At 48.7% G+C, this 12,423-nt stretch overlaps 1 protein-coding gene across 10 annotated transcripts in view; it reads right to left on the minus strand.

Moving 5' to 3' along the window:
• Positions 1-368: 368 nt before the first annotated feature.
• Positions 369-12,423, minus strand: part of CABP1 (calcium binding protein 1) — a 49,073-nt gene continuing 37,018 nt past the window's right edge. For 6 of the 10 annotated variants that reach the window (XM_033174858.1, XM_033174863.1, XM_033174857.1 and 3 more), the window contains 6 exons: positions 10,315-10,491; positions 7,114-7,144; positions 3,599-3,742; positions 2,709-2,818; positions 1,466-1,613; positions 369-955 (listed from right to left, as the gene is read on the minus strand). In XM_033174858.1, coding sequence (XP_033030749.1) covers positions 930-955; positions 1,466-1,613; positions 2,709-2,818; positions 3,599-3,742; positions 7,114-7,144; positions 10,315-10,491 — 636 coding nt within the window. In that variant the 3' untranslated portion in view covers positions 369-929. The other 4 variants (XM_033174862.1, XM_033174855.1, XM_033174861.1 and 1 more) reach the window with 2 other exon arrangements.

Consider the following 12,423-nt stretch of genomic DNA (forward strand, 5'->3'; position numbering starts at 1 on the left):
AACAGCTGGGGAGGTTGCCTTTTCCTCATCAGAGGAGCCCTGATGGATCTGGTCAGTGGTCCATGGAGTCCAGCCTCCTGTTCTCGGAGTGGCCAGCCAGATGTGTTGCAAATGGAACCTGAGCAAAACAGCACTCTTCCACCTGGGATTCCCAGGATTGGCATTTGGGGGCTTTTACTGCCTCTGACAATGGAGGTAGGACAGAGCCACTGAGGCTCTCCTCCTCCTCCTCCACCTCCTCCTCCTCCTCCTTGCACCTGCTGTCTCAAGCAGTTGTCTAATGGTAGGGCCGGCTCCATCGCTGTTGCCACCCCCCACTGCCTCAAGCCACCTCTCCTCCTCCCACAGAAGAGTCAGACCTGCCAAAGTCTTGCTCTTGTTATTTATGTTTTGCATTTCAAAGGTATATTTGCTCTCATTAACATAACCGCAGGGAGACACAAGAACATTCCGGGGAGGCTATAAATAACTCAACACAGATGATTAACAACACAAGGAGGCATGAGGCCAATACACAGTCAGTTCACCAAGGAAAGGAGTGCAATCCGTGGCAGGCACCAATCCCAGGTGGCTTTTTGCCATAAGCCACCAGTTTGAGAGAACCCCTTCCTTCTCTTTCACCTTTGCAGTGCTTGCCGGAAGAGTCAAGGCAGGGAAAGAGTCGTCACCTTCGCTTGCAAACATGGCTGGTCCTGGAGCCCAGTGTCACCCAGGAATGTTTCCAGTTGCTGGAGATCCCTTTTTTTCACAGTGTGGAAGGGTGAAGGAGCATCAGGGCCACTTTGGGTCAGAGAGGCAGGTCGGCGTCTTGCACTGTCTCAAGCGAAGCCAGTGCGTCAACCTTTGCATAGGAACATTGGGGCTGGGCGCTCCGTTCAGGTCCTCGTCTTCCCTCAGCTGCTGATTCATTTTCAGCCCAAGAACCATACTCAGCGGGACATCATTCTGACAAACTCTGCAGGGAAGAAGGAAAGAGAAAAAGGAAAAAGAGGTCACATCCACATTTAAAACACATTTATGTAGTACTTCAACAGTCATAGCTTTCCCCAATAATACTGGGAACTGTAGTGCATCCCTCACCCAGGCTTAACAAGCACAGCAACTCTTCCTGGTAGATCTTGCTCCAATGAGGCAGTTGTGAGGACTGAAGGTGCCTGCCTTCCCATAGATGCCTCAGCCTCCCCGGGTCCTTCCCAAGCAATTTGAGATTCAGTCAACAGGTCTGTCTCTGCTCTGCCCTCTTCATGCCTCTTCTGATCCTGAGAAACCAAGGCGGAGGGCAGCTGGTTGCAGTAGGAGGGCATTCCCTTGAGGGTTACCTAGCTGGTGCCTGCTACCACTCCTCTGCGTCCAGCTAGTCCATGACTCACATCGGGCATGCCGTTCATTGGAACCAGGAGCAGATCTGCTGCTTGTCCAGTGGGAAACCGCTCACTCACTCACTCACTCACTCACTCACTCTCACCTTCAAAATCCACTCGTCCGTCTCCATTCAGGTCGACGTCCCTTATTATGTCTTCTATGTCCCGGTGCCCCACTTGCTGCCCAAGAAGCTTCTTCATTGCTTCTCGTAGTTCATTGGTGCTGATCTCTCCATCACCGTTTGTGTCGAACTGCAAGGAAGCAACAGGTGTCAGGGACCATTAGGATGGAACTGGTCGGATTTCTCAGGACCCACCCTTCTCATCTCCACAGTTGCCAATGTCCTTTCCCACCTCTTGAGCCACTCTGGCAAGAACCTCACCTGATTGAAACCAGACTGGTATCTCTGCTTTTTGCTTTAAGTTATTTATATCCTGCATTGCAAGGGTAGGGGGGGGAACCTGTCCAGCTCACCCTCCCCCAGCTCCCACCAAACTCTGCTAAATATTCTGGATGGTGAGAACATTTAGTCTAGCAATATCTGGAGGAGGCCACAGAGGAAGATTAAAACTCACATTTTGATTTACCGGTATATTAGACTGCCCACATGCAATTCTGCTTTATTAGTTGTTCTGAGATGCTTCCCCATTACTGCACTTTTGCCATCTGGGATGCACCCTTGCAGTATAGTACAACAAATGTGGGACAAATGCTCCCCAAACATTTGTGGTAAGGAAAGTTATAGGCTTTCAGAAGGAAGTTATAGGACATGCACTGATTGAAAACAAAGCTATATGTGCAGCCTGAAAATTTTGCAAAAGTATTGAGAGTGGGATCACACATAACTGCCCAGATGTCACCAGGAGCACAACTCATGAACACACAAAAAAGGAGTGTCTGGAAGGGTCCTTGGAGAAATTCATGGCTATCCATGGCCACGAGCCATGATGGCTACATATGTTGGAGGCAGTGTGCTTCTGAATACCAGTGGCTGGGAATTACAAGTGACTAGGAATTACAAGAGTTCCTGCTGTGTTTGGGTCCTGCTTCTGGACTTCCAGTCAGGGCATCTAGTTAGCCACTGTGAGAACAGAATGCTGGACTAGATGAGCCCCCTTTGGCCTCATCCCACCTCAGGGATTTACCTTTATTCCCTGCCTGTGAGCTTCCACAAGGCATCTGATTGGCTAGTGTGGGAAGCAGGAGACATTTGCAGGGTACAAAGATGGGTTGTGTATATAAGGAGCTAGAAGAGCTTTCAGGTATCCTGATCCCAAGCTGTATACCACCTTGAACTGGTAGATAGTTTGTAGCACATCGAAGGGGCTCCACAATCTGGCTCTCACCTCCCTGAAGGCATCACGTAGCTCCTTGACCCCAATCATGTCTGCCGTCTCTGCCAAAAGCTTTGGTCCCATCAGCTCCACAAAGTCATCGAAATCTACGTGGCCACCCTCTAGGAACACAGAGCGAGGAGGGAGTACAGTAAGATACTGACAACCACTTTAAGAAGAATACAGACAAATTGCAATGGATTCAGAGGAAGGGCAACGAAGATGGTCAGCTGCATGGAAAACAAGTCCTGTCAGAGCAAGAAGAAAGAGCCAGTTATGTTCACCCTGGAGAGGACTCAGGGGGAACATGTCAAATACTGCCAGCATCCACAGGAAGGGATCCCATTCCTGACCATGAAAAAAGGAAGATTGCATCCATGGCCTGCACCCAACTGAGTCCTACTTAGAGTAGACCCATTGAAATGGATGGATGTGACTTACTTGGTTATGCTGTGCCTCCATGGCCAGAGGCAGTAATGCTTCTGAATACCAGTTGCTATACATTGTAGGAGGGGAGAATGCTCTTATGCTCAGGACCTGTTTGTGGGTTTGATGTTTTAAATTGTTAGAAGCTGCCAAGAGTGGCTGGGGCAACCTAGTCAGATGAGCAGCATATAAATAATAAATTGTTGTTGTTACTAGCAGAACTTAGTTTGATACAACCCCAGGTCAACTTTCTACACCTTCTTTGACACGCCTAGTTGGAATAATCCAGTCTGGAAGTTTGCCAGAGCATGGAGTACAGCAGTCAAGCATAAGAAGTGGTCTGGGGGGTTGTGCTTGTGCAGAAAGGCAGCCCAAAGGGAGATGAAGAAGACATTGCCAGAAGACTGGGAAAACCTAGCCAGAAGTGAGAGTGGCACTGTGGAGGGAGGAGGGATTCCCCCTTGGCATGAACTCACGGTTCATGTTGATCTGCTGGGAGAGCTCGATGAGTTCCATTTCCGTTGGCATGTAGCCCATGGTGCGCATGCAGTTGCCCAGGTCTCGGCAGTTGATGTAGCCATCCCTGTCCTTATCAAACTCTTTGAAGGCTTCTCTCAGTTCTGTTGAGGTGAATCCAATCAGAGAACACGGCTGTCAGTGGAGGAGGTGAGGCACGTTCCTTGCTACAAACATGGCCTGGAATGAACCCACTTTGGAAAGAAGGGCTATAGGCCATCCGTGGCAGAGCAGCTGCTTGGTATGCAGAGGGGCCCAGGTTCAACCCCCAGTGATATCTCTATATAGGGCTAGGAATTTCTCCTTGGTCTGAAACCCTGGAGTTAGTGTTGATAGTGTTCTCAATGTTTTCAGTTAAGGGGTTATTTAAATAGGATGCTACCTTATACTTAATCAGACCTTTGGTCCATCTAGTTCAGTATCATCTACACTGATTGGCACCAGCTCTCAAGGGTTTCAAGAATGGAATCCCCCCAGCCTGACCTAGAAGTGCCAGCGATTTAACCTGTGTCCTTCTGCATGCCAAGCAGATGCTCTACCACTGAGCTATTTTCCTTACCGCTGGGGTTGACTGTGCCTCAAATTAATGAGAGGCATACCCTGTGGATTTTCTGCCACAGGCCCTGGTCCTGCATCATGTTGTCTAGGTCCTCCTGCTATTGAGACTAAGCTGTGTGAGGTGTCCACAAAATGGTACACGCTGTATGATCTGACATGTTGCTAGCATGGAGACAGAAAGGAGTGTGTGAAAGGTCTGCGGCAACAGAATATTTTAGCATCGCCTTCCCCAGCTGGGTGCCTTCCAGGTGTTTTGTACTCCAGCTCTCATTAGCCCCAACCCAGTGCTACCATGTGTCTGGTCCACGGGGACGCCCACCACCATGGAGAGGTGATGGCCCAAGCAAAGGGGAGGCCAGGAATTCCAAGCAGACAGGAAGGTGAGGCACCAAGATCAGCACCTTGGAGAGGGACATAGAGGTGAGTTTCAGGAACATGGTCAGTAATCCTACAGCTGAGGCACAACACACAAGTTGCTTCAGCAGTGTGCTGGAGCAACTAAGATATCTTTATAGCCTGTGATAGGTATTCATTGGCCAGAAGCCTTACTCCCTGAATGCTGCATCTGGCCAGTAAAGGGCTACTACTTTCCTCTTCTAGGTCCTGGGGTTTCAAGCTATGGGATGACTTCTCAGGGCTTCCTCAAACTCGGCCCTCCAGATGTTTTGAGACTACAATTTCCATCATCCCTGACCACTGGTCCTGCTAGCTAGGGATCATGGGAGTTGTAGGCCAAAAACATCTGGAGGGCCGAGTTTGAGGAAGCCTGTTTTAGACCAATCCTTGGCCCCTCCTGCTCTCTTCTTAGGGTTCTTTGAACTGGAAGTAAACTGGACAGTCCTTGAAACAGAAATAATGCCTTCAAATACCAAGGCTGTGCTTCTCATAGTACAGGAGTCGGGAACTTCAGGCCCAGGAGCTAATATGGCCCTCTAAACCTTTCTATCCAGCTTCTAGGACTCTCTCCCTGAACCACACACCCTCACCAGCCACACCTCTCAATGACTCCAGTTCACAGTCTCTGAGAGTGTTTTCACCTGGCTGGCATGCATTTCATGGCCTGCTGCCCCAGCTAAGGAAGTCACACATCTGATAGTTATCTCTTTATTGACAAGTGAAGCACTTACAGCAACTCCCCCAATGCTCCAGATATACACATGCACCCATATTTTTAGCCTCTGGGCAGCTGTCCACAGGTCTGGACCCTGTGAAGCAGTTGCAGAAATAGTGGGTCCACTCCCCTCCTTTGGCTTATACAGTGGTACCTCTAGTTACAAAATTAATTCGTTCTGGAGTTCCGTGCTTAACCTGAAACTGTTCTTAACTAGAGGCGTGCTTTCGCTAATGGAGCCTCTTGCTGCTGCTGCGCCACCGGCACATGATTTCTATTCTAATCCTGGGGCAAAGTTCTCAACTCGAGGTAACTCTTCCAGGTTAGCGGAGTTTGTAACCTGAGGCGTTTGTAACTCGAGGTACCACTGTATGCCCTCCTTTGATGGGTTACATGCCTGCAAACTGAGACTTCTCCTACTTGGAAGTTGTTGCTGCTCTTCCCTCTTCAAGCCCCTCCTTGTTCTAGGTAGGGAGTCAACTGGCTGTTCCCTTGTCTGAATAGTTTCCTCTTCCTCTACCACATCCTGCATGCTTTCCTCTGTCTCAGACTGCCCTGACTCTTCTTCCTCCCATGGGCCTGGCTCCTGCCTTGTGGGTGGCACCAAACCCCATTAATTGCTGGTCCCCTCTCCTGAGTTGCACTCCTAGCCCCCGGCCTTTGCCACACACTCTTTGGACCCCTGCCAGTCTCTGACAATGCACCCTGGAACTCTTGCTAGCTTGGTTGGAGGAGAGAGAAGTGTTCCTATAAGGGAATGTGAACTTCAGTCTGAAGAAGGTTCCCCACCTTGGTTGCAGTAGGACACATGGTTACCCTAGTTTAAATAAAAGCATGCACCTCCAGGTGGATAGTGAGACAATGCAACTTCTCACACTTCCTCAATTTCAAGGAGGATAGGACTATCAGTGGCTACTAGCCAGGATAGCTATGTTCTGCCTCCACAGTAAGGGGAAAGTAATGATTCCAAATACAGTCGTACTTTGGAAGTCTGTTCGACTTCCAAAACATTCGGAAACCAAAGCATGGCTTCTGATTGGCTGCAGGAAGCTCCTGCAGCCAATCAGAAGCCATGGAAACTCCATTGGACATTTGGCTTCCCAAAGAACGTTTGAAAACCGGAACACTCACTTCCGGGTTTCAATCGTTTGGGAGCCAATTTGTTTGGGAGTCAAGACGTTCAGGATCCAAGGTGCGACTGTACCAATTTCTAGGAATCACAGGAGAGGAGAGGGCTCTCGTGCTCAGGTCCTGCTTGCATGTTTTTCACAGGCATCTGGTTGGCCACTGTGAGAACAGGATGCCGGACTAGATGGGCCATTGACCTGATATAACAGGCTCTTCTTATGTTCTTAAATAATTTGTGAATTATCATTCAGGTCGGTACAAAAGCAGGAAGTGAGGGTGGCTGGCATCTTGCTGTTGGAAACTCCAGAAGGCCAGCAGTGCTGTTTCAGCAAAAGCAGCATATGACCATCAGAGCTGCCCTGCAGCCGAATCAGGCTAAAGCTATGATTCCTGCGCTGCAGGGGGTTGGACTAAATGACCATTTGGATCCCCCTTCCAACTCTAAAGTTCTGTGATTCTAAAGGCGCAGGTAGTCCAGCCACTCACAGGGACAACTAAATGCCACTTGCAGCTGCCCTGCTCCCACTCTTGTAACTTTGTAGCTGGTATTCAGCTGGCCTGCTGCCTCTCATCTGGAGGTATCATATAGCCAGCATGCCTAGCTGTCACAGTCTTAATTCACTATGAATTTATCTACTCCATTTTTATAGGTATAGAGAAGACAATCAAGAACCTTACCATCAATTTCTTCTGGCCGTAGCTCTCTGTCCTGCAAGAGAACAACATCAGGGATTAAAGCCAGCTCCTTTAGAAGAAATCAGGGTTAAGGCAGGAGCCTCTGAGCATATGTAGAGGCCAATGTCATCCCATTGGTCCATCAAAGCCAGAGTATTGTCTCCTGAAGACTTCACCAACTTGGTGCCCTCCAGAGGCTTTGGACTCCTCCTGGCTACAGCCATATTTTCTTCTCCAGCACAGCCATGTTTGCGGGGACCGATGGGAATGATAGTCCAAAATATCTGGAAGGCATCAGGTTGGCCAAGTTGGTCTACTCTGACCAGCAGCAAATCTTTAAGGTCCCAGGCAGGGGCATAGGGTTCTTTTCTGGCCGTGGTTCCAGAGAGAGCATGTTCAGTGGAGATGTTGCCAGGAATTGACCCTGGGGCCTTCTGCATGCAAAGCAGGTGCTCTGCAAGTGGCCTACTGTCTCTCCCCAAGTCAAAAAGGCACGTGGAAGAATTAAAACCCCATGACATTATCCTTCCCAGCAAGTGAACCTGAGAAAGAGCTGCCTTTTTGAAGCCTATCCCACTAGCCATGTCCTTCCACATCTCAGATTTACACCAGCTCATTAGAGATGCTCACGCCAGAGAGCCAAGATTGCCTTGTTTCCAGGAACAGAAAGTGGAAGTCAGGATTAGGCTGATGGCCATGATGAGCTCTCCCTGGAAGAGCTGGGAGCTGCTGGTACCTCCCTCCCAGCAGCCGGCTAAACTGGTGGAAACATCTCATGCCAGTTGAGCCCCTCCCATGCTGCCCTGAGATCTGAAAACACACACACACACAAAAAACAAAAACAAAACAAAACTGGCTAGTAGGAAAAAACGGGGGCTCTAGAAGCTGTAGGCACCATCTCAGGAAACCTAGGCAGCTGCCTTCTACTGAGTCAGACCATTGGGTCCATCTAGTACACTGTTATCTACCCTGATTGGCAGAAATGGCTCTCCAGGGTTTCAGACTCAGAAGTCTCCCCCAGGCCTACCTGGAGATGCTGCTGGGGGTTGGACATGGGACCATCTGCATGCAAAACAGATGCTCTACCACTAAGCTATGGCCCCATCAATTCCTCAGATGCCTAGGGCAGAAAGGCAGCTCCTGAGAGAGACTGGAGCATCTGCAGACAAAGGTAACATGAGACAATGATTCAGCCTAGTCAGGAAGTACTTGCAAATGCCCAACATTTTGTTTTCAAGGGTGGATGGGATGGGTGGAGAAAGCTGCAGCAAGAGAAAGGAAAGCCCAGGCTGGAAATGCACTGCTGGCTGCCCAGGAAGAAGGGGCAACATCTCCAGATCTCCCAGGCAATTGAGGGCAGAGGAAGGTGGGCAGACCACTCCCAGTTCTTAGCCTCTACCTCCTTGCCCCCATCAAGCTACTCTAGGCCCACAGCAGGTTCCCACAAAAGGGTGTCCTCCGTTTCCTGGGTCTCAAGCCCACAAAGCTAGTTCCCCACCGACTCCTGTGCTTGTGAAAGAATAACAGGTGCTCAGAGTCTCCTTCCAGTGAGACAAACCCACTGGGTTGCAGAGGGGTGGGCCAGAGATAGGGCTGGGGAAATCACGCCGTTTCGGTTTCTCTCAGTTGCTCATCTGTCCATTCCGAAGTTCAGTTCTCTGCATTTCCACATCAGTTTGTGATTGTTATTTAAGAAAACAAAAGTCCTAATGAAAATTCATCAGCAATTTAATGTAAATTTCTCCTAATCAACTCATTATTGTATGCAGTTTTGCCTAATGTAGCACATTTTTGCAATTCAGTATTCCCCTTACATAATGCATTTTTAAATGTTACAGTATGTGCATTTTTCTGGACTCGCATAAGCATTTTTCATGTATTGCTTAACTGGAGAACTGCATTGCAAAATTAAGAGAGATGTGGATTTTTCAAAGGACAGCCGTGTTTTGGTTTGTATGTTGTTGGGAATGTGCAAATTAGGTAGGATTCCCTCTTCAAGGAGAAATTAATCACATTCCTGCCCGCTCCCTAGCCAAAGAAAAGATTCCTCTCTCCTTGTTGGAGCAGGATCTCTTGAGCTGAACATCTCCCTCACCAAGCCAGCAATTTCAAAGTGTGCCATTATCCCATTTCTCCTGCTGCTTTTATTTAGACTGATTGGGGTGGGGGTGGGGCGCAGTAAAACCTTAATAGTGGCAGTTTGCCTTGTTCTCTCTCTCTAAATATTCCCCTCCCCATGACATAGGAAGGGCCAAAGTAAGGGTTATTCTCATTGACAGACCTGGAGTAATAGATGCCCAGCTTTACCCCATAAAACAGGGTTGGGGACCCTTTTTCAGCCTGAGGGCCACATTCCCTACTGGAAAAGCTTCAGAGGGCCACATGCTAGTGTTGGGCAGGGCTAGAGAAAACAGTGGGTAGAGAAACACTTGTAAATGTTACCTTTGTACAGTCAGCCAGTTTCTACACTCACAGCCCTCACATGTACCCTTCCTCCAGGGAAGCAAGAGCCATAAGCAGAGACCAATGACACATTCTAGCCAGCCAAAAACACTTTGGAGACGGGCAATGAGGGGTGTTTCCTGGGGAGAGTTCCGAGAGACAGCTAGAGATACTAGGGGGCACATTTGACCCCTGGGCCTGAGGTTCCTCACCACTGCTGTAAGGTGTCTCAGGAATCAATAGATCTGTAGAGTTGCAAGGGACCCCCAGGGTCATCTAGTCCAACCCCCTGCAACGCAGGTATCTCAGCTAAAGCACGCATGACATATTGACAGATGTAATGATTCAAAGTTGGCCCTGTTGAAATGGCAAAGTGAAGTGACAGGTTTTGGATGCTACTTAGCCAGCCCTACCATTAGGACTGGCCCTACCACGAGCCAGAATCAGGCAGTTGCCTCAAGCAGCTGATTTTGGGTGTTGTGAAAGGGCTGCACGTTTGCTTTATTAGCATTGTGTTTTATTTACCCACGGGAACGAGCGGAGAAGCGATTGTTGGACGTAGTGCTGACCATTTCTCCCTCCCCCCATTCCCCACACCCCAACCATTCTGGGCTGGGAAGGAGGTGATGGGGATCTCTTGAGACCCAGGTGGCGACATGCTTTTTCTTGCTTTCAATTGACAGGAGGGCAAGGGCACATGATTCCACACACCCTCTGGGCTCTGCAGTGTTTGCCTTGCCCATCCGGGTGCAACTTACGTACTGGCTGCCTGTTCTCTGCGAATCCCTTTCTGAGGAAGATGCACGCCGGCCCCAGGAGGTTGTGCATCACAGCGCAGTTCTGGGCCAGCACCATGAGCGGGCCTTGGTGCTCCCCGGCTGTTGACCCCTCCTCGCTCGTCTGGACAGCTGTATAGCATGTCTTGTCTTCATGGTGGATCTTCTCCGCCAAACCAGCAGCAAGCAAATGATACAATAGAGGAAGTTACCTCCCGGTTCCTCCCAGGTCTGCTCCAATGCTTTCAGTGAGCAGAGAGGCCAGCCTAGCCCTTGGCTAACCTTTTGCCTATCAAGGTGTTTTGGACCACAACTCCCATTAGCCCCAGCCAGCATGGCCATGCTGGGGCTGATGGGAGTTGTGATCCAAAATGCCTTGTAGTGCACATGGTTGGCGAAGGCTAGTCCAGACTTAAGGGGAAGACAGACGTAACCATCTGAACAGAGGCTCTTTTCCTGCCACAGGAACCTGGCGTCACCATTTGCAGCACAAGCAGAAACTGTGGACTGACTCTTTGAGCTTCCCTTGTGCTTTTAAGGAATAGCGAAATGTTTTAAGTGTCACATCCCCCCCCCTTCACCACACCATCTCCACCCACCCCTAAGTAACACTCTAAAACTATGGAAAACTGTAAAGCTGTTGAAAATGTACCACAGGGATTTGTGGAAGGGGAAATATGCTGGCAATGTTCGGATACTAGCTAGTAGGTGCTCAGCACCTACCCTGTCTCCTCCCCTGCAAAGACTTGCTAAGAAGTTGCAGAACCTCTCTGCCCTCCCCGGAGAGGTATATGTGTGTACAGGACAGCAAAGATGTGTATAAACCATTTCCACCTTGCTTAGTAAGTTACGTCTGTCTCCCCCATCCCACATCTTTCAATACATACCGGTATCACTTCTTCACACATACACACCCCTTCTGTTTGTTACAGCTCTGAGCAGCCAGGGAGTAGAATTCACTTCCAGTGGGCAACAAAGGTCCCCCCCCCCCGCCCGGGCGCGCTTTTGAAATGACATCAAAAGCCCTCTGTGCACTGCAGACATCCCTCCAGCAACAGACTAGAAAGAGAGCAGAGAAGAAGAAAGGGTTTCTCTGATCTCGTCTGCTGCCTGGACCAAAACAATTGGAGGTGAAATCATGCCTAGGCTGCAAGGCACAGGTGCAGCTCTTTGTGAGTTCAAGAGGAGGCTGATGAGAGAAGCGTCTCTTGGGGCTCCTGCTGAACATGAATTGGGCGGCCCGTACATCCTGACAAGACACTTGGAGCAGCTGCATATTAGTAACCACAGTGCTTCCCATGTGAACCAATATAAGTTTGCTTACAATACACAGGGCAGCCTGGTATTCCCAAGGTGATACCGCTGGAATGACAGAACTGCATACAGAGCTGAGTTCCCTAAGAAAGTCAGTGGGCATTTTTAAAAAGGGGAAAGATTTCCAAAGTTGCTAGTCTCTATGAAGGTAATTCTGAGAATGAGCAGGATGCTGGAGAGGCCTCAGGCCCAAATTTGGCATTGCAGGGACAGGTGCCACCCACCTGTGTCTCTCCAATCTGTGTCTACCCTTGGTGACACCTAGGAAAAGATATTGTGTGGAACACCAGCATCGCAGCTGGATTTCCCTGCTCCATTTCACCCGCTGTTTGTATGCAGGAGACGTAAGGACAGACTTAAGTGGTCTGTTCAGAAGAGCCAATGAATGTATTGGGTTTCTAGTGGGGCCATAATCCCACCTCTATCTCCATGCATTCAATATACACTATTTGGTCATTTGGTCAGGAATTAGGTTTGGTCATATAGGGCTCTGTGATCATATGGGAACAGGCACAAAATGGGCAATGGCCACAGAATTACGTGTCCTGCGACTCAGGTTTTTTTTTTAAAGTAAGTCTCTAGTCCTTAAAGTTACCTACATTTTATTTGTGCATTTCAGGTTGTTCTATCCTTGTTTTTTATGTTCATTTTTTGAAGATGCTTTGGGTTTCATTTTTGAAAATAGTGAAATAATAATAATAATAATAATAATAATAATAATAATAATAATAATAATAATAATAATAATAATAATAATGTAAAGGAAGATAGCCTGTTGAAA

Source organism: Lacerta agilis, chromosome 17, assembly GCF_009819535.1.
Source record: "Lacerta agilis isolate rLacAgi1 chromosome 17, rLacAgi1.pri, whole genome shotgun sequence".
NCBI classification, from domain to species: Eukaryota; Metazoa; Chordata; class Lepidosauria; order Squamata; family Lacertidae; genus Lacerta; species Lacerta agilis.